Here is a 23,639-nt window from a genome sequence, read left to right on the forward strand (position 1 = left end):
CTTTAATTAGAGTATCACTATAATACATACAATTTAAATAGGTTTTTTTTATTTTTTTTTTATTTTTTTTTATAGGTAGGTTTAGTTTTAATCGTTTTATTTTATAAGTAGTCTTAATTTTGTTTTATACAATTAATGTAAATTTTATTTATCATCTTTTCAATAAATCCTACAATTTAAATAGTTCGTCATTGAAACTGAATTTTGACAAAAATGGTACCAATCTGTAAATACTAGTGTTTAAATCGGTTGAGAAATGACGGATTTCAGAAGTAACTAAATAAAAAAAATACAACCGAATTGGGAACCTCCCTTTTGGGAATTTAGAAGTCGGTTAAAATTTAATTCAACAAAGTTTCTAAAAGAACTATTTAAAGCTTCGATGAATGGGCTATATAATAAAAAAAAAAAGTTGTGCTTTAAAGCTGAGGACTTTATAAACAAATCGGACTTTATAATTTGCTCTGACTTGAACCTATATTTTTTTTTTCACCAACTCAATTCTCATGAACATGCTGCAACCAAAGATTACCATCTAGCTTTTGTCATGTTACAGACTGAGCTTGACGATAAGAAGAAAAATATCATATCAATTATAGAAGATTTCACATTAAAAGTCTTCCCTGATGCCGCCACAGAGTTATATATAGACCTCCAAAATGATGTGTACATTGTTACTGAAACCGGCCTCGTAAGTTCATAAGCCTTCCTTGCTTAGCCTTAGCCTAAACCATGATATGAATAGATCGAGCATTTGAGAGAAATTTCTTATGAATATTTTTTTGAATAATTTGTGGCACTTGCAAATTGCACACATTGCTTGACCCAGTCTTGTGCAATTCTCTATTCTGTATATTTTTATACCCTGACATTTAGTTATTATTACTATATGTAGAGAAGCCATACCAAATAATGAAATTGTCGCAATTGCAATCTGTACCACGCGACCAAAACGTCGTAAGCGCCGTAAAATGTATGGCGCTTACGAGTTTAGGTCGCGAGATTCACGCCCGCTGTTATATATGGTCGACCTTCACCGATACGTCTGACGGATAAAACTTATATATTATGAAAGAAAATATGTTCCTGAACATATTCTTAAAAACGTTGACAGTTACGTTCCGTTATACGAGTACATCAAAAATACAGCATTGAAGATTTAAAGTGAAGTGTATTAACAAAATTACTAGTGCATTCTCTGCCATTTAACCCTTTAAATGAAGTGTTTTAAAAATAGCAAAATAAAGACTTGGCTTAAAGGACTCGCATCCAGGCCATAAATGTTAAAAAATAAATAAATAAATAAATAAATAGGGTTGCCAAAAGAACTATGGTCAAGGCTATTTTTAATAAAAAAAATCTTCAAATGTCACCGATTTGTCTGACGAACGAAATAAGTTCCAATGAAAAGTATACAACTTGTACAACAATAATAAATTAGGTTGCCTATGTTTTTCCGGTCACTATTATGAGGTTGCCGTGCTTAAATAGGTGAGTTTAAATCGATAATTGCACCCATCCCATCTGTCTGACGCTTGAATTATATATCAAAATAATGGTAATTTTATTGCAAATACAATGGTATAGGGTTGCCTGCAAAAATCCGGTTACAAACAAGGGTTGCCAGGCTTTTAAAGAAAATAAGAAGGAAAGACTTTTAGCGATAACTCAAAAACGGCTTAACTGATCACGATTGTTTTAACTATTTTCGAATGTGTTTATAATAAATAAAAAAACCAAAATGATTCACTTTGTCAAAAAATGTTGTTTAAAGGACCCTATTTATTTTGAAAGAACTATCCAACGACACCCCACACTATAGGATTGAAACGATAAAAAAATTGTCACACACATTTTGTTTCTTTCGAAGGGATTATTTCCGAAAATATTCACTTTGACCTTTATAGTGACCGGAAAAACATAGGCAACCTAATTTATTCATGTTGTAAGTACAAGTGTCCATACCATACTTTCCATTGGAACTTATTTCGTTCGTCAGACAAATCGGTGAAATTTGAGGAAAAAAAAATATTTTCAAAAATTTATTAAAAATAGCCTTGACTATATTTCTTTAGGCAACCCTATTTATTGATGTTCATGAACATATTTTGTTTCATAAAATATGTTTCATCCGTCAGACGTATCGGTGAAGGTCGACCATATATAACGTATCTTAGACTATATGGTTTGTTGCCAAAACGAAAACAAGTCATCGCGCAAAATACTGGTTCTTTGTGTCGGTTCTATATGAGTAATAATAGTTCAATAGCTGACAATATTTTATTTAGCCTTCGCAATGTTGCGGTGTTTCAGTGACATCTGGACATCTCTGAGTGAGACTCTTTGACAACAGATGTTGAAAGCCATCGAATGTCACTGATGTAGACAAGAAGTGAAATTTTCCCAATTATAAACGATTTTACCCTTAAAATGACATGAAAGATTGTCAGATGCAACTAAAAATATTTTGAGTCGTTTTATTGTTGTAAAAACATTTACAACAATAAAAGGACGAAAGATTGCGTAAATTAGTCGTTGGCAAGACCGGTACTGTACATACATACATACATACCGGTACGGTACATTTTATTTGACTATATAATACATTGTATACTCACCTTGTAGTGACACTACCCAGGTAGCAGTGACATCATAATGAGGTCTTTATGACGTCATTATGACGTAACGGACGTCATAATGACGTATAAATGCTACCTAGGTGTCTCAGGGCCAAATAGAATCTTGTCAGGCTATTTAATAATAGTAATTGTGCTTTATGTAATACTTTACTTTCTTCTTTCTTCAATCATCCTCTGACAGAAAAGATCAGCTTGTCTTTTGTCGCTTATACGTAGCCACTCATATAGGAATCAGTATCATAAGATTCATAATACTCTGATATGTCAGATCCATTGAACTATTGTATTATTACTAACGTATAGAACCGGCACAGAGAACAAGTATTTTGCGCGATGAGTTGATGTTTTTTTTTAAATCAAACCATAGAAGCGGATCGTGAATCTCGCGTCCTAGTCTCGCGTCGCGGGGTACAGGTTGTGATTGCGACAATTCCATTGTTTGGTATGGCTTCTAAAGGCTTGGAAAGTAATAATATCTCAATGGTCGTATTACTGGATTTTTACAGGAACATACAACAGAGCAACACAAGCGAATTGCAAGACGAGTGATATTCGAGGGTGTACCATGGTTTTTTAGTCGATATGACGCGCCGAGTCTTTCTAGTTTACCTAAACATGTTATTTATCATCTTAAAGTAAGTGGACGTTGAAGTGCAGTGAGTTCAGGCAGGCGTGTGTCTATATATTATTACTAACTTGTAAAAATAACATAAAGTCTTCTTTTAGTGAAATATCCTATATACGATATTTAAGGTACTTTCCCTTCGTGTCCCATAGTTTTGGGACGCCCTGTATAATATGACCAATCGGCAGCGTTTAAGCCCGTTTGCTATACCTAAACAGGGGTTTTGTTATGCAGTGAGCCTTCTGTACGTAGTAGTATTGTTTATTCTGTGGTTCAGGTCCTACTCCGCCCGCCGCTCACAGAGCATTGAGCAGACGACAAAATATTACTGTTTGTTTGACTATTGTCTTGTTTGAAATAAAATAATTATCACCTTAAAATAGTAACAAATTTTTAATGGTGCGTTTAAGACCTATCATCTTTTTCTACCGTTTTAAGACTACGCGTTTAAGACCTATTATCGAGCGTCAGTTGTTTAATCAATTTATAAATCGGGGAAGCTACTGCGTTATAATTAGGTAGTGCGTTCTCTAGAACGGCCTCAAAACAGCCAATTATAGTTTTGACAACCGTATTATGATCTCAACTGCTTTCTGAACCCACTGCACCATAAATGAGGTGGCACTGAGTGATAGGTTTTATAGCTTTGTAATTAATCGCTAAAGCTATATAATTTACTCACATATATAAACAATGTTTATTTGCCGCTTTTTTTTTGAAAACCCGATTAAGAACAACGGAACTCGTTTTTTGTTACAGCGAAATTATTACGTTGCCTTTGTTCCTATAGGGGCAATAGTGCTAGAAATTTGGAACACATCAGCGTACACTGTTCACGAGAAAGTTCTGATTCAGAGTCTGCCGCAACTCGTCAGTTTGACCCTGCCGTATCACAGCCAGTATCATTCTCTATTGCAGGAGTCGAAAATGTCAGAGTTTTTGTTGCAGGTGGCGCAGTAAGTGGAACTGAATTTAGATCCTTTAAAATTAAAAAGCTGTTTATCTATGGTATACGAGATTTACTTTTTTAGACTTATTGGCAATTTTATGTAACTCTCTTATACGTACATCACGATCAACTGCATTCACTGCGATTTGTTTGTAGTCGTGCGATTTGTCAGTGAAGTTTTGTGTAAGTCATGTATATGGACGACTGGGCGTGTTAACCAAATTATATTATTTAAGATGTTTTTTATCGATTACGAATAAAGTTCTAATAAAAGCACAAAATATAAACATGAACAGCTATTTTTCATTTTGATATGTTTGAAAGCAACCCTTTAAATTGTTGAGACAGCCGTATACAAGCCTCTTTTTAATATAACTGCATTACTTTATTTATGACTGTGATATGTGTTAATATTATAATTATAACGAATGGATGATCAGCCCGATTCGAACATTGCTTATAAGAAGTCACAGGTCACAGCGGTACGATACAATTCTGTCAGTGTCAAAAGTTAAATTGAAGAAATGTCACTTTTGACACTGACAGATCAGTATCGTACCGCTGTGAAATCTTATAAGCATTTTTCGAATCGGGCCGTATGTGTGTGTATGGACAAGACGGGGAGAATATTGATTTTGGACGATATCAGGAAGGTATACGATAGCAATATCTGCACTTAAACACAGCCATTGCATGAACCATTGCATAAGCGTCGTCATAATGACGTCATTTATACATAATAATGACGTAAAGGACGTCATAATGACGTCATTTATACGTCATACTGGCGTAACGGACGTCATAATGACGTATAAATGCTAACTGGGAAACACGTGTTTTAAAGATTGCAGCACAGGGTATCATAGCTTCAAACCGAGGTGATGGGTCTAATTCATCATTGAAATTACAAACATCATTTGAGTAGCAATTAGGTCATACACATTTTCTTCTACAGATGTAGTGTATAATCCTTTACCATCGTATTTTCACGGAAACGCACGAACGTGTTATGCTAATTCGGTCAGTCTCAGTACAAAAACGACTGCGGTTGACTGAAGTAGCATGACTAATACGAACGTTTCCGATAAAATACGATGGCAAAGGATTACGCACGCCATCTGTACGTATGCTTAACTCGATCGCGTCTTTCCTGTAGGCATTGGAGAGTTAAGAAAATCAAAAGGTAATTTTTACGCTAAACCTTGTAATCCATCTGTTACAATTTATTCAGTACTACCCGGGTCGTTGACTTTCATTTTTTTGTCCACAGAAGTGAAATTTTTCAGAAATGTGTATGACCCACATTTTATCTAGAATATGACGTTCGTAATCAGCGTCATTGCATGGAGTAGAATCAAAGAGCAGCACTAGAGTATAGTATAATTTATAACTTATGAAAGTACTTAAAACCAACATCGAAAATTAGGCCCAATTTACACATTGATTTAGGGCGAGTTCATACAATTGCTACTTGCGTTCAGTATTAAACTAGTAGCAAATTTATAAACTTGCCCTAGGGCCTTATATAGCAAAAGGGATAAATAAAAAGGAAAGCGGAAAGGATCAGGAGTAATTTCTTTCACTTAATACAATGTATAACACAATAAATATTTCACTATTATACACAGCACACGTAACACATTTTCCACATTTCTTTTGTTTGGATTTTCCTCTTTGTTGGTGTTTATCAGAAAATATCCTTACAAATGCATCTACATAATTACCACCACCTTTTTTTATACATTTGACGGAGTCATGGAAATTAGATAGCAGACATATTTCATGACAATTACCGATTTAGTTTTGGAAATGGGAGAGGCATCGCAAGCACTGACATCACCGGCACATAAGTTTTTGGGTTACCATTATGCACACTAGCTTTAAGCACAGATCATATAATACTCTTTAAGTTTAATCTGGCAAAAGTCAAAGGGATCGCAGTGGAGGCAACCAATGAATTTAACCGTTGAGAGAAATTTATTACAAATATTCTTGTACCCCAGGGCAGTTTTCGAAGAGATGTTATCTCTGGACCAATTAATCAAGAAGATTCTAGAAGTGGCCCAGCATCTGGTTAGCGCCGACAGGGCATCTCTTTTTCTCGTTGACCACAGGAATATGGAACTGGTTTCCACGGTCTTCGATCTTCGATACGAAACTGAGCAGGACAGTGACTTCTCAAAGAAAGAGATAAGAATGCCGATCAATAAAGGGATCGCTGGACATGTGGCTACATCTGGAGAAACAATGAATATTCCCGATGCATATTCGGACCAAAGATTTAATAAGTAAGTCAACCATTTGGTTCACAATCCGTATCTTTTAAGTACCCAACATAAGTGTTCATCGTTATCGCGTAATGGAGGATTTCGATGCTTCATACAGTACAAAAATCCATTCGCGGCAGTTTCAGCGTTTTAATTTAGTTTATTATAAAAAACTCGTTAATGGCTCAGCCCATCATATTCAAAATAATGTTCGTGGAAATTATTAAGCTGTATTTTTTTTTGCACGTCCGGTTCAAAATTTCATTAAAATATCATTTTATCGTTTCCAAGTAAAATGGCTGTGACAATTACGGATAGACTAACGGACGGGCATGACGTAACTATAAGGGTTCAGTTTTTACCATTTTGACTACGGAACCCTAAAAAATTTGGCTTGCACATAAATAATATTTATGTAAATCACTTTTGTAACGCGACAAAATGTTAAAGCCATTCTCAAATAACATTTATTCAAACTAATCACTAAATTTAAATAACCACCCAGTGGTGGAGGTAATTTGGCGATACCGCATAAATATTTTCAGAGAACGGCAGTTTATTTGTCTGAAATTTTGATTAATTAAAAATCTCACTCGTTTAAATTTATAGGGAAGTAGACGAAGCTACCGGCTATCGTACTGTCAGTATCCTATGTATGCCAATCAAAGTGAGGGGTAAGATTCTAGCGGTCGTCCAGATGGTCAATAAAAGAGACAAGGAGGCTTTTGGAGCCGACGACGAATCAGCATTCCAAGTATTCTCTACATTTTTTGGACTAGCTCTACACCACGCAAAGCTTTACGATAAAATAAAAAGGAAAGAACAGAAGTACAAGGTAGCACTGGAAGTGCTTGGCTATCATAATGCCTGCTCCGACGAAGACGTAAAAACTGTACTTAAAGAAAGAATGAAAGGAGCAACGATCAATTATAATGATTTTGCTTTAAATCCTTTTGATGTTAGCGATATTGAGAAATGTAAAGGGATTTTAAGCATGTTCGATGATTTGTTCGATATTACGAAGTTTGACGTAACAGTTTTAACCAGATTTGTTTTGACTGTAAAGAAGAATTACAGAAAAGTGCCTTATCACAATTTTGATCACGGCTGGGCGGTTGCTAACTCCATGTATGTCATGTTGAAACATGATACTGAAAACAGATTTAATTATAACAATGTAAGTAATGAAGCAAAATGCAATGTTTCTAAAGCTTGATAATATTCTATTTGGCCCTGAGATATTGTTGCTACAATTAGCTTACATAATTATGGCGATAATTTGCTTACGTCATGTATTCTCCAATAAAATGTCAGTACCGGTTATGTCATCGACTAATTTCAAAACATTGTTTATTGGTACGCTACGCAATCTTTCACCCTTGTGCTGGTGTGATTGTTTTATTGTATTATAACAATTTTTCTTGTATCTTAGACAATCTTTTTTGGCATTTTGTGGTAAAATCTTTCATAATTACTAAATCTTTTATTCTTGACATTCGATGATTTGTTATCTGTTGTCAGTCTCCTTGCCAGTAAAATAAATTAGTACCACTGAAAATACCGAACGTCAAATAAAATCTTGTTTGGGTATATTTTATTTTTAATTTTGCAAGTTAGTCTTCATGTGACCAATCAGAGCGATATAATAATTTGAAGGTATATTTTGTAATATTTAGAGCATTTTTTTCAGAGGTTAGCATTATTTGTGGCTTGCTTATGCCATGACTTAGATCACAGGGGATACACTAACAAGTTCATGAATGAAATAGCGTCACCTTTAGCCGCCATATATACAACGTCTACCTTAGAACACCATCATTTTAATATGACAGTAACCATACTCCAACAGGTTTGTTACGTTTTGACTTTTGAGTTTATAATCATCACACAAAACGTCACAAATCACATTCTTCTTGCCTTTATTATAAATATGTAAATCTACGCAGTAACTCTTAACGACCAATCATAAAAATATCCACTTTTAATTTTATATTAAATCATGTTAATTAAACCGCAAACGGTCATCCTTAAAAATATGTCTGTGGTCTAATTGCCGAGACCCATACAAAATGTATGAAAAGAGTCGTGGTAATTAGATGCAACCGCAGACATATTCCCGGAGAATGACCCTAGACACACATTTTCAAATAATGATCTTAAACCTTTCTCGTATAAAGCGCACGAAATTATTTCGTAACTTTTCTCTTTGATAATAGACCTTGCTAGTATTAGTAGTATTCCTTTTTATAGTCGCTTTCTTCATCTACCTTCAATCAGTATATTAATCTAAAATCTTTCTAGTCTTATCTGTTTTAGCCACTTCTGAAATATCCTTAATATTTTCCCAGGATGGTCACAATATTTTCTATCAGATGTCGAGCGGGGAATACAAAGATGTCCTGGACTCGATTCGCCAATGTATTCTGGCCACAGATCTTGCTGCATTTTTTCCTAATTTAAAGAAGATTAATAAACTTGTTTTGAAGACATCCCAGTTTGATTGGAACGATGAAAGTCATAGGTGCAGTAAAATTTATGTGAATTTATCCACATATATCATAAACCCCACATGATATGTTCAAAAACCGCAATTGCGGCCAGCATAAATATATAAGAAATGTCTTATATGTTAAAATGTTATTATTGCGTAATAATACAACGAATTCGATTAAATAACTACATTCAAAGGTTGGACTAAAGCAAAGGGGGTGCCACAAAAATTTACATTGGAGTGATGTTATTATGACACCTATTTTTTATTGTGTTATCGTAGAGAATACGCTAAAATAAGCATGTTTTGTAGGAAAAACTTTTCTCTAAAATCAAAAATGGCAGAGATATTTGACCCGCAAGTTGAAACCACTACTTGACAAATTAAAATCAATCATTTGGAACAGTATATTTAAGTAACAGAGACAAGATAGGTGCGACGACGAGCGAAGCAAGGAGGAGTGTGTTAGGTTGACCGCGATGATCGCGATCAAACAGAGCGCCAGAACAGACGTTATTGTACCTACTAAAAAAATTCTAAGTCTTTTTTTGCACCCCCTTTGCTTTAGGCCAACCCATTCAAATTTAGAACAACTGAAAAATAAAGGAATATTATTTTATTCTTTTATTGAGATACGAGATTACGTTTTATTGAGTGTGTTATTAAATGCTGCAATGACGGTCATGATACGGTTCTTGAACACATCAAGGAGCTTATAATATGTGTGCAGATAAAGAAGTGTCTGTAATTATACATAATTAGAAACACTCGTGTGATGGTTTTATGAATTCGCTTTCAGCTCGTTTCATAAACCCACACTCGAATGCCTTTCATTATAAAGCAGTCACATAAACTGCTTTTATTCTGCCGCCATGCGAATTGTAGATATAGGTTACCTGAACTAAAAATACATACAATAAAAAAATACTGTAATTGCCCTCTTAAAAGTAGTTAAAACATAAACCTTTCCCCTTAATCTTAGTCTTTTTATGTTTATCCTTCATGCTACATATTATCTTCCAGTATTTATACATTTATTGTGTATCACGTCGTTTGAAATATATGTATATATATTTTGATTTCTGACACAACGCACATGATGACTTTAGAACTTGCAAAACATTCGAGTATCCCATAATAATCTTATCATTTGTTCCTTAAAAATTCTATAACATGAACAATAAATTAGCCACATTTCGCATTTATACTCCGCTATAGAGGACACTTGTCTTAATCCCAGAGCTAATTCTGCTCTCAGGCTTTTTTAATTACTCCGTGCTTTGACGAAATTATTAAGAATTACGTACCTATAGAAAAAGCGGCATTGCTTTGGGACGGATTTGTTAGACTCTGACCACACTAACTTTGCACGAAATTGACAGTAAGAACGCATACATATCCCAAAGCTCCATACTTGTCGTAGCACTTGGCAAGAAAACTTAGCGTGGTCCGACTCTACTTTCCGTACATTGAATGGATGGATGGATGTGGCATAAATTTGGCGTATTTGTACACTTACAGTCATTTATTAAATAAAAGCGCAATATCAAGCTAATCGCGCTACGTTCGGCTGAATTAGCTGAAAATTAGCACACGGTGACAATCAAAATAGTGTTTACTGCAAAAGCATTAGCTCATTGGTATGGTTGAACAGACACACTGATAGACTGACGTATGTCAAAGTCAAAGTCATCTCCCTATTTAGTATTTTTCACATAGCTTTAGGAAGGTGACAGCTGTCATCCGAATACAATATTGCGTTTTAACCCAAGCTATGTGATAAATATTCATCATAATCATATCAGCATTTTATCGCCCACTGCTGAGCGTGAGTCAATCTTGATAAATGTTATAATATTTAATGTCCAGTAAGCCGAAGAGATAACAACCCTCCCCCCCGGTCCCCGTCCCCGTCCCGTTATAATCCGTCCATTTTTGAAAATATTTCTGTGCATCTATCTAATGCATCTAATTACCATCATCTTGGTTATTTTATATACGGTCTTGGCAATTAGACCGCAGATATATTTTCTTAAATTTGTTGTAATAGGTACCTATATTTAACTTATGATTATAGGCTTATAGGATTATAGGCCTGTATAGTTGATTACTTACTTTATTGAAGCGTTAGCGAAGTGTATGAAATATTTTACTATTTTTTACTATTTATTTACCCTGCCTGTGAAGCCGATGGTCCTGGGTTCGAATCCCGGTAAGGGCATTTATTTGTGTGATGAGCACAGATATTTGTTCCTGAGTCATGGGTGTTTTCTATGTATTTAAGTATTTATATATTATATATATCGTTGTCTGAGTACCCATAACACAAGCCTCCTTAGGCTTACCGTGGGACTTAGTCAATTTGTGTAAGAATGTGCTATAATATTTATTTATTTATTTATTCTGTAGATTTTTTATTTCTTTAACGTTTAACGTCCCATCAAGATTTACGTACCTACAAGCAGCATACGCCTCCTATTTTAGCACTATGTTAAAATGTAATATGTATACCTACTCTGCCATAGCGACCTCGTCAGTAGAAAAATACGTAAAATATGTTGACTTCCCATACAAAATTTAAATTTCGCGCCCTTTCTTACTGACAAAGTGGGTGTGTTTCAGTGTATATCATTAATCCATAAAATTCATTTGTGATGTTTCCAGTTGGGATTCTCTACTAATATGTTTTTTCTCCCTTAGGTACCACACGTCGTAGACACTGCACCAATTCATGTAAATATTCACATACATTTAACACCAATTAGCACCACGGAATAAATAATGAGTAGGTATATTATCATATCAGATATGCCAAATATACCGGGTCGGCCCTGTAATAGGAGTAATAAATAAAACTGTAGGTTGTACTCCTCATACTGACCAACATTTGTTTAGCGACATTAAAAAAATATGGTTGTCTGTAAAGTCGGTTTACGGACGATAATTTTGGGTGATAACGTCATAAGAAAACATTGATGATAATAATTAATCTGTATGAAAAATAGGAACTCTAAAGACTTCATTATTTTTAAAATTTGTTAAACGAAAGTTTTATCCTTTGAGTACCTACAATATGTTTTAAATTATGTGCTCGTGTTACAGGTCCCAATCTGTCATCCATATATGTATAATCCTAAACTATTATTTAATCTGTGGTATAAATCTGTCATCCTCGACTCATTAATCAATAAAATAATAATAAATTTATCATTTTCTTTATATGTGCAATGAAGATATACTTTTAACTCCAATCATACACTTAGTTCTTTTGTAAACTATGTCACCGCACCAGTACTAAATAATCCTAGATTACAACTAATTTCTTAAGAAACGCCTCACCTAATTACCACCACCTTTTCATACATTTTGAACTCAAACTAAGAGCTTCTGTAAGTGGAGTATGTTAAGTTAAAAGCTAAAAAGCTTTAGGCGGTCTTCCCTTATAGACGGTCTTTTCCACATTGACCTTAGTTGTATTTGTCAGATTCCTCGGCCAGAGTTTCTGCATGACAGGTGCGGACCTCAGCGCTTCAGCGAAGCCGTTCGAATCCCAGCTGCAAACGGTGGAAATCATATTCGACGAGTTCTATCAACAGGTATAATATTTCTTGCTGGAGCCCATTTCTCGAACGATATTAGACTAATATTATTAGTCCACGAACTGTCAAATCGTATGGGTTGTCATGACAACACACTAATAATATTGGAATAATATCGTTCGACAAACGGGCCCCTGGAAAGAGCTGGTAGTAGCCGCTTAAGATCGCGACAAATGAAAAATTCATCTGCGAACCCAATGTCCCTAATGAGGGATAACTGGAATATCATCACCATCATGCCTTGCTATTGTTGGCCAATTTCAGACAAATAGTGTGCTCTTGCGTGTTCTTATACATTTCTACGGTCGTGGCAATTAGACCACAAATACATGTTTTCTGAGAATTGTTGTAAATTCTTCTGTATGATAATTGATGGCGCACGCCGTATCTAAAAGTAAATGCTATGAATTTTTTCATGTATCTGTGGCCTTGTGCCATAAAGTTTTCATTGTACTCGTGATGTTAAGTACTGACAATCAATTTGAAATTCTGTTATTAATTTGTGTATTCACATAATTTTCCATAACTTGTTTTGTTTGCAAATATGAGCGACTATATACCATTTTTTAAAGGTTTACCCTAGTTTCTTGAATTTAAACTATTACAATTGCCAGGGCGACCTGGAGCGGCAAGCAGGCCGCTCCCCAATCGCGATGATGGACCGTCGACGGCAAGATCAGCTTCCCTCATGCCAGGTAGGAATTCTTATCTTCTATCTTATCTTATTTGCAACAGTCCCTAATAGGGGCATTTTCACTTAACTGTGTACTATTAGCGGCAGGTTAGCAATTGTCACAAATTAAACTGACGGTCAATGTCAAATGGTCAAACCCCATAAATTTTGGCAGGATAATGACAGATGTAACTTAAACACATCGCGCTTTAAAGTACAAGTCAAAATGAAAGTAAATTATAAATTCAATTCGGATGTAAAAGGTCCCCATAGAAAATACTAATAAGATTTGGAGGTGCATAGGTTCTCCAAGCGTTAGAATGAAATTATATGAAATAAGTGTTTCGCGTCAGGACTGCTAAGCTGTGGGGTGGATTCCATTGAGTCAGAATTAATCAGCTTCTTTACCAATCCTCACTCAGTTTCACACATTCTTCTATATTCCTGCTTTTCTGGGTAGCTACAGTTGGACCGCCTGGGATTGTTCATCAGATGTTCCCCACGGTTCAGGACGGCTTGTCACCAATGACGCCTGGTGATACCCAAGGCAAGTATGCCATCTAAGTAGTTAAAATTCCCTGAGTAGAATTCTATCCCTCAATTTCCCTATTAGTGAATACGAAAAGCGTTTATTCCTCCCACCTATTTAAGTAGTTTGTCTTTTGGTACTTTCTTTGAGTAACCTTGTGTCCTCAAAAAAGAAAAGGAAGGACATTTAGTCCTTCTTTATACTTCATGCATGCAGTTCTCATCCTAGCAATTAATCACGTGGTAGTTCTTTGATTTTTGGCTTTAAAGCTTATCAACTGTTGAGCCATGATTATAAGTAAACGCAGCTAATGCCACTAAAAATTGTATACTTGCTGTATTCTTGGTTCTTCAATGTCATTTATCTTATACGTATTAGGATTAAATGTTCTGTAAACCATCAAGTTCCTCTAGTTTTCCGCCTAGTTGACCTTCTGCTTAACTTTTATCATTTTACTCTGAGCGTTTTGGCAGTTCCATATGCCCGAGGTTTTTAACCCAGCATTCTACCAACAGATGGGGCTGGGCCGTCTTGGCGTTGGCCAAAATTCGATGACACTACGGCAAACCCCTCAGGTTTCACACTGCCGCTGAAACATTTTATAGGTCTGCCGTTTAACTGAGTTAATAAGTTATTATGGTACGGACTGGTTGAAGGTTTGGCTGCATGAAGTATATGTACGTACCGTGTGTTAAGTAATGAAATAGGTAATATATAAACTAGTTTGTCCCAAATCTCAGATATCTTCTACTGGAAGATCACTGCGCAACTTCTCCGCAACCGCCTGAGACAAGTGGTAGACTTATAGCATGACCTGCTCTGATGTATGTGTCCCAATAATATAATCCGACTAGCTGATGCTTTTTATCACCTATAAGTGGCAGGGTCACATTAAATTAAAGTAATATTTTCATAGAAATGTGTGGTCCACAGTAGTGTGCAATACACCGTGGGCTGATAAAACCCGACAGATTTTAGTCGGTGTAAGAGTTACTAAATTAAACTAAAGACCACAAGTTGCTTGTCTATTCTCAATGAACTATTATTACTAACGTATAGAACCGGCACGGCACAGAGAACCAGTATTTTTCGCCATGAGTTGCTGCCGTGTTGGCATCAAACCATTAGAAGCGGAGCTAAACGCGCAAGCGCCATGAATTTTACGGCGCTTGCGACGTTTTGGTCGCGTGGTACAGGTTGTGATTGCGACAATTTCATTGTTTGGTATGTCGTTTCTATAGTAATAGTAGTAGTAAACTCTTTATTGTACAAATATACATATTAAAAATTACATGGCACAAATAATAAGGTATAATAATAATAATAATAAGGCAGCTTGTGGCGAGCTGTTGGGGAGTGACGACCCTACGGACCCGAGTGCTCCAGAGTCGGTCAGGGTCTCCGTCTCCGGCGTGTCTTCGTCGGTCGGAGTGGACCCCAAGGGGACCTGCAGGACTCTCAGCTCTGGCTTGCCTTCATTGGCCGTCCAGAGGGGAGTCGTAAGAGCTATATGCTCCAGGGGTGGAAGTGAAAGATGCATAAGATGCGAGTTGGCACAGTGGCTGTTAACAGCCTCTGAGTAGAAAGCGGCGCACACTTCTCGACACCCCTGAGTCGCTCACACCGGTGTTGCTCCTGGTCGTCTTCACGACGGCAGTTTCAGGGGCCCATCTAGTCAGCGGCAAGTCACTACCTGCCTCGATAACGTGTTTTAACATTGTTATGGCAGGTGTCCGGACTTCTTTACAATAGCCCAGTCTCATTGTCCACCCAAACTTCAATCCATAGACCGGTATACTGTTCACTTTTACTACAATAGTCCCAATGCCTGCTGCGACCGGTTCATGGGTGTCTATTGTTGCGCCTGTGAACGGGTTCCAGCAGGCGTTCTACATGGCATTAAAGCTCTCCAAGGGGCCTCTACGTGTTGGATCTATATCCCCACGCAAGCCTATCAAAAGACCGGGATTTATAGGCCCGTGATATCCAAGGAGATACAAATAATAATAATAATAATGGTATAGTAATAATAACTCTGGAGTTTTGTTTTGAATGCATGATTATTGTCATCTATAAAACTTATACCGTTAAATACTGTACGTTGGTCTTCCCTATAGAACTTTTCCAAATTGTCTAAATGTGTACAAGGTATTTTAGTAATAATAATAACACCTTCAGCTCCACGGGCAAAAATCTTCGAGCAACACCGGCTTCCGACACGCCGTAAGGGAGGAGCCCAAGCGATATCTTACCGTACAAAATTACAAATCGTTCTGCCATTTCTTGCGGAGGGAAACGTGCACATAGTCGCACTTCTCACTCACTACATACAAAATCCAAACTATAATGACGACACAAATACATAGAAAATTACACACGTCAAAGACAAATTTTGCACACCTGGATCTCTTTTTGTGTATACGGACGAGTCACAACACGCACAGCGCTATGCCCAGTTGGGCATGTGCTTCGGCAGAGGGGAAATAGTTCGAATGCTGATTCCCTTCATGATGTTGCTCGAAGGCATAAATAGTCTAGGTACAAGGAAGGGCTATACTTGTTTATACCAAAAATATTGTACTAGCCAAGGAGACATTCTCTGGTAGAGAATCAATTTTCTTGGTTTATTTGTCTGGTTGGAAAGTGGTAGAGAACTTGTCACGTTTTCTTTTATCTCACGGATGATAATAAAGAAAACCTATGATTGCATGTGCATGTTCTTTGTATTCGACTGGAGCGAAAAATCAACTGATATGACTTGTATTAAACGCGCTACAAGCCTCAGTTAGGTAGCTATCGTTTGTTCAACGACTTCCAAATCTCAAAAGATAACCTGGTACTGATAAGCAGGGGCGTAGCTAGAGAATATGGCGCCCGGGGCAGTCACCAAATTTTTCGCCCTCTGACGACTGCCCATTTTGGCGCCCCCCCCCCTTGGATGGCTCCCGGGGCACTTGCCCCCTCTACCCCCCCTAGTTACGCCACTGCTGATAAGTGTCCAATTTAAAGTATGAATCTTCATCTTATTATGCAGATTCGTCGTTGACTAACGCTTTGACCACTTTTCAATTTTATTTTATCTTTCAGGTCGGATTTCTAAGCCAAATATGCCTGCCATGTTACACCATCCTAGCTGCCTTGTTCCCCAACACCAAACCAATGGTGGAAATGGTCACCGCTAACCTCGAGTGTTGGAAGACGAGGGCAAAGGAGGTCGAAAAGAGTAAAGAGGAATAAAATACTTTACCTTGTAATAAAACTGTACTGCTAGTGTACATTTCATTCAGCAGCGTGACGTGACCTACACGGTTGCGTTAAATGTCATTTTGCATTTCATACAAAAATTGACATAACGCAAACGCGAACGCTCGTCATGCTATCGAATTAAATTTCCACTATATGATATATGCTAAATAAGTAGCATCGTATATATTTATTTTCCACGAGTTTTGTATCAAGGAGTCATTAATCCGCATATAATCGGAGACTAGCACAGCTCATCTTTAAAGCAAGTCGCCCTTTAACACTTTGTAGGGCACATAAGGAACAAATTGGCCACCCTATAACGTTATAGTTTTGTATTTTGCAGAATTTGTAGGACTATAAGGTAGCAATGACTGCAATGAGGCTTGAATTCAGGATTTCTTATAATCTGGTCCGTTTAAAGGTTAACCAAAGTCGACCGATTTGTCAACACAGTTGGTTGTTCTTCAAGTTGGCCGATAACTCGATGTCAACACAGCGTACCAATCTTTCATCAGTCAACGAATGCTCTAACGAATGGCTGACCGATCAATATCGAAAAACGGGGAACAAGGAGCGAAATTAAAGTGAGAGAAATGTGCGTATTGCGCCCCCGCCTAACGTTCACGGCTTTAATTTTAATGTGATATGAACACAAGTGTAAAGTGAAACAGATTTAGACTTGAAGGAACGAATTGAGGTGAAAATTGAACTAAACTCTTTAAGGAAAGTGAACTGGGTATAAGAAAACCAATGAACGAATCATTTAAATTGTATTAATTCGACATTTTATATTCATGTCGAATTTTGGTAGCTTAAGTTAATAATATATTGTATGCATGTAAATATTCTGCTTTGTGCGTTTGTGCGTAATTGTACTATTAAAATATTTGAATGTTAAATATACGAGTAAATGAATATATAATATTTCTATATTTAAGTGAATTTACTTGTTATTTTAGACTCTGTACTATTAATCTGAAAATTTAATGGATCTATACAATTGTTTTTTGTGCCTTAATTATGTGTACCTACCTCAAATCTGTATTTATATTACTATATGGCTATCAAAACCCACTTTTCTAAGCCCACTTTATGCTGACATTTTTGTGAATTTTTGACGCATGTTTCTCGCTCTCTCAATATTAAAATGTTATTTTCTTTTTTCGATAAACAAATACTTTATAGAGATAGTCAGTGTATTGTCTTCTTATTTATTATTATAATTATAGATTATAGGTACCTATTGTATTTATATATGTACAATGAAACCTGGATAAGTGGACCATCAAGGGTTGAGCTAATTTGTCTTACTTAAAGAGGTATTCCACTTACCCAGGGTCTCAGTTAGCCAGGTATAAATAAATTTCTCTCATTTACAGAGGGTTCCATTAATGAAGGTGAAAATAGAGGATATTTCAGTTATAGAGGTGGTTAATAAGGTATATTGTAAACATTATGTATGTATTGACATTATTATCTTTAAATCCTTGTACTTCAATATTTTTTTGTCTGTTTAAAACTTTAGATATATGTATTCATGTCGAGTTTTAGTAGTTTAATAAGTTAATAATATAAATGTATGCATGTATTCTGCGTTGTGCGTAATTGTACTATTAATATATTTGAATGTTAAATAAAAATATAAGTAGGTATAGTATAAATTATCTCAGATTATTTTCTCGGGCTCGGGCGGCACTCGGGTCCTAATCTGTTAAACAAAAGTTATTTGTTATACAAGGCTGCAAAGTGGTTATTTGGCGTAAGTGTTGAAATTGAAAGGAATCTAAGATTGAAGATGGTTCAAAGATAGATTCCTGAGCGTAGCGAGGCTTTCAAGACACGAGACGCCAAATAGTTTCGCAGCCGTGCGGAACACACAACTATTCACCTCACTACAGCGAGGAAAATGCGAGATGCTCTTAAAAAAAACAATAAAAATATAAAAATCATAATTTTGCCCTCTATTTAACATATCAAATTTAAGATATAACACTCAAATCCAAACAAAATAAACAAGAGAAAAGCACACATATCCATCGTGTTCGAAATTCAAATGACTTTTGCACGCTAGCGGATAAAATAGACTTTTGCACGCAGATTTCGCGCTATAAACTGAGGTTTTCCGAGCGAGTGAGGTGAAAAAGGCATTGTTTCCTTTATGTAGTGGTTACACTTACACTGCTTACTGCTAATAGCCCCACAATAGCCCCGACATAAGTAACGGGAACAAGCCCTTTTAAAAAGCAAATTTAACATCCTATTTATATGGTTCAAATTCATGAAACAGCATTCGGAGATTATGACTTAATATAACGTACCTAATAACTTTACATACTTGGTATGAACAATAAATAATGTTTAATTAATTAATGATAACCAATGTAAAATTATAAGCAGGTAAATATGCTTTAAATTTAGGAAAGTATTGTTATTTTAATATGTTTTATGATTGTTAAGTTTATTATTGAGTTCCTTTTGGTAAATTGCATTATTTATTTGTTTATTTATTTATTTTTCGGAGAACCAACAGGTATCAATTATACAATAATTATATAAGTAAATAACAATAAGCCAATCATGTTCCCTATTGTATGAAAAGGAATGAATATAAAGTTATACACTAATTAGAATGCCGCCTGGAGGAGGCCTATGTCAAAGACAGCCTGACAAAGAAGCAGAAAAAAAAAGAGCATAAATATATAAAATATAGATACATATACTAATATTAAAAACTATATTGTAAAAACTGAACTGAGTCAGGAATAAAGGCTATTTCAATTTCAATCAATTAGAATTAAAGTCAATTAGATAACGTTCACAAGATATCATGCACGTTTGCAGCAACATCAAAATTAATATTTTTATTAGGAATAACGGTCAATTTTCTTAATTCAGTTTATATAACACGTAACGTATATCGATCATAGTATGTATTTACTATCTTTTAGTATTATGATTATAAAATAAAGTAGCGTATTATATACTAAATAGGTTATATCCAAAACCAGCTATACTGCCATCAATGTAAGGTTAGGTTATAACCAACAAATATAACTAGATAATATATAATTCACAAGATAGAACTGCGACCACTACAGAAAACAAAATGCTGCCAGAAAAATAGGTTACGTTAGGTTACAATTGAGACTTCTAATAAAACAAAATGCTGCCATAAAAGTAGGTTAGGTTATACACAGGTAATTATGATCATACATGTAACAAATTAAATTAGTAGCTTCTGCCGGTTGTTCTATACTAAAGGGGCCAACTGACTATCAGTCCGCCGGACGATATCGGCCTGTCAGTTAGAACAAAAAAATTACATTTCCGAACAACTGACAGGCCGATATCGTCCGGCGAACTGATAGTCAGTGGGCCCCTCAAAGCAGATCTCCGTTAGGTACGAGGAGTGTTAGGTTGAACTGCGTACAAACAGCGCGCGAGCCGAGCGTGCCGCAGCAGCGGCCGGCGAAGCGTTTTGGTGTTAGATGTACTATTAAATTAAACAATAATTATTTTAATATTGTTTGTCCACATTTTCGTTAGTCATAATTTGGTTTTTCTCAGAAACGCGTTACTTTTCAGGATTGCCGTAAAACTAACCTAACCTTTTTTTTACATGGGGAATGCTTCTACGCATGCCGCCGGGCCGGGGAGAACCCGGACGGTTATGTGAGACTCAGGGCTGTATAGAGGCCACTACCCACTAAACCCCATGGTGTCCTCTCGCCGCTTTGGTTGCGGGGTTACGGGGAAGCTCGCGCAATGCGTCCGCGACCCAGCAGCGCCTATACTTAACAAAAGTCCTAGTAATGAGACTAGGATCCATACCCTATTGCCTTTTCCCCCACCTAGTGGAAGCGCTTCCGGGACACTAGTTCGCGCTTACCATCTCGGGAGCCAGCGTCATGGGCGGGGACGCCCCCGTGTCCGCCGCTCGCTGGCTCTCGTTAGGGCGGCAGGTTCCGCTCATGAGCGGCACGTCTTGCGCCTATGCGGCGGCGGCGCATTGAGTCAGCCTCGGCCCAGACTTCCCGTTCGCGCTCGGCCGCCTCCTTGTCTCCCATGACGTGCTCGCAGAACGTGAGCACAGTCTCCCACGCACTTTCGCTGCCCAGCATAACAAACCTAACCTATAGCTATAGGACCTATAACCTGAGGAAAATCCTGAAAGTTAACGGTTTCAGAATTATGACTAATGATAATATGACAATCATTATATTATGACTTTCAATAATTATGTCAAACAAAGGGACCCCGGTTGCCAGGCAACTGACATTGTGCGGCGTATGACCCAGGAGGCCCATTCTAACAACATTTTTATAGGTTCGATCTTGTTATGATACGACCTTGATGATCGTCTTCGTAATTGTGCCACTCACGCACGACTTTCACTTCATGTATCTAAACAAGATCATAACCTTAACATTTGTTTAATTTTGTTTAACTACCTACCTCCTAGAGTAGTCGGTATAGTGATCTTATGAAGCAGGTGGCCCCGAGTTCGACTCCCGGTAAGGGAACTTATTTGTGTGTGTATCACAAACATTTGTTTCTGTGTTATGAATGTTTTTAATGTAAAGATATAATACATACAAAAATATTATAAGACATTCTTACATAGATTGAAGTCCCACGGTAAGCCCAAGGAGGCTTGTGTTATGGGTACTCAGACAACGATATAATATATAAATAAATACTTAAATACATAGAAAACACCCATGACAGGAACAAATATCTGTGGCCATCACACAAATAAATGACCTTACCGGGATTCGAACCCAGGACCATCGGCTTCACAAGCAGGGTGACTACCCACTACGCTAGACCGGTCGTCTAAATAATATAATCATAATCATATTAATTTATTTATAAAACCAAAAAAAATATGGGCCCTGGAGGGAGTGCCTTAAAACCTTAAGTTAGCTCATTTTACTCAAATGAAACATTCTTTTATTTTTATAAAGAAACGAAACTGCATTCAAAGGTTTTAATTTTTTTTTTTCAATTTCGCTTGTCTACAAATATTCTTGAGTACTAAACTAAGTATTCGTTTTTATGGATATTTTTAACGACAGACGAGTGTAATACCTAATGTTTCTTCGAGAAATATTATAATTAACATTAACTGTATAATAATCATTTATCATAATAATTATTTATTCATTTCTTTAATGCGGTACAATAAAGATTAAAGATGTAATAAAACAATTTTTGATCAGCACATCCTGCCTGAATAGGCATAGAAATAATAAGTATTACCTATAACTATGACTAGATTCTTATGACCTATCATGCAGCATGCAAAAATAATAAAATCACGACCTTATTCTACATTATACTAAATTTAATAAATATGCGGCATATAGTCTAAAAATTCTGAGTAAAAAGCATTTTGTATCAAAAAGTCTAACAAATATTTTCTAAATAGAGGCATATCGGATTCTCTTATTAAATTAGGTAGCTTGTTATACAAGTTGGGTGCCATGCCGTAAACACGTTTTGCACGCAGGGCTGTTTTTGATTGCTGATATGAGATTTTGTGTCCCTAAGCTGTCGCGCACTATTATAAGCAGGAAATTGATTAATATTTAATTTGACATATAGAGCAATTTCATTTATATATAAACATGGCACAGTTAAAATTTTCAAATTAATAAAATATGGTTTGCCTGAGTCAGGTATCTTTAGTCCATAAGCAGACACTTCTTTTGAGCCATACACACCAATTCTCGATCAGTTGAGTTACCCCAGAACATGATACCATAGTCCATAACGCAATGTAACTGTTGCTGTTACATACGCGTGATAGGCAGTAAGTACCTCAGTCCGACTTGCAACTTTATTTAAATTATACAATGCATATCGACTAGTAGAATAAAATAGCGAGTGTTTATTTTTGGAATCTTTGTATGCAGTTTTGTTTCTTTTTAAAAATAAAAAAAGTAGAATGAGCTAATTTAAGGTTTTAAGACACTTTCCTTCCAGGACCCATAATTTTTTACCACATTGTATTTCGTCGTCTAGGACCTACAACACAAGCCTTATATTGAGCTTATACTGTGGGACCAGTGCGACTACCAGTACTACCACCAGTCTGGCACTGACTTTAACGCTAGCGTGAACGTAATTTACTTTATATGCATCTCGCTCGTACTGACATATTAGTGCGAGCGAGATGTGAAAGTAAATTATGTAGACGTTGGCGTATATGTCAGTGTTGACACTGTCAGTGACTCGTGGTACGGGTAAAGTAGGCGTACCACGAGTTGACACTTGCTTAGCGTTCTTACTTAAGTCGATGTTTCCTGACCAAACAAGGTTAATAAATATTACCGTAAACCGTAACCGTAAACTGTAAACGTCCGTTACGGTTTACGGTTCAATTTGTACTGGTTAATGGTTAATTGCAATTAATGTTCGGCCAATACTGCTGCCAACGGTTGAGCATGGGGCCATTTTCGCGCTCCATAAACACGCTATCACAAAATAATCTTCTAGTCGATTTTAAACTTTTTAAATAATTATACATGTCGTAGATTAATGTTATACAATAAAGTGTTCAATGTCAATTCATGTAGTTTTATTAATTTTTCAACACACTTGCTCAAAACGACGTTT

General features: G+C 36.3%; 1 protein-coding gene and 1 long non-coding RNA gene across 2 annotated transcripts in view; one reads left to right on the forward strand and one right to left on the reverse strand.

Moving 5' to 3' along the window:
* LOC134754503 (uncharacterized) overlaps positions 1-23,639 on the reverse strand; it is a 300,790-nt gene that overhangs the window by 51,483 nt on the left and 225,668 nt on the right. The window lies entirely within an intron of this gene.
* Positions 257-17,009, forward strand: LOC134754676 (probable 3',5'-cyclic phosphodiesterase pde-5). The gene is made up of 9 exons (XM_063691013.1): positions 257-272; positions 4,055-4,220; positions 6,217-6,501; positions 7,090-7,657; positions 8,171-8,329; positions 8,829-9,001; positions 12,456-12,567; positions 13,185-13,265; positions 16,860-17,009. Exons 1-9 carry the CDS (start codon positions 257-259, stop codon positions 17,007-17,009), a joined length of 1,710 nt encoding a protein of 569 aa, XP_063547083.1.

Source organism: Cydia strobilella, chromosome Z (genome assembly GCF_947568885.1).
Source record: "Cydia strobilella chromosome Z, ilCydStro3.1, whole genome shotgun sequence".
NCBI lineage: Eukaryota > Metazoa > Arthropoda > Insecta > Lepidoptera > Tortricidae > Cydia > Cydia strobilella.

Bases quoted from the DNA above. Each gene is read 5' to 3' on its own strand.
- LOC134754676 (XM_063691013.1), top strand. The intron at 9,002-12,455 runs GTGCAGTAAAAT...TGTATTTGTCAG, and splicing joins TGGAACGATGAAAGTCATAG to ATTCCTCGGCCAGAGTTTCT. The intron at 13,266-16,859 runs GTAGGAATTCTT...TTTATCTTTCAG, and splicing joins ATCAGCTTCCCTCATGCCAG to GTCGGATTTCTAAGCCAAAT.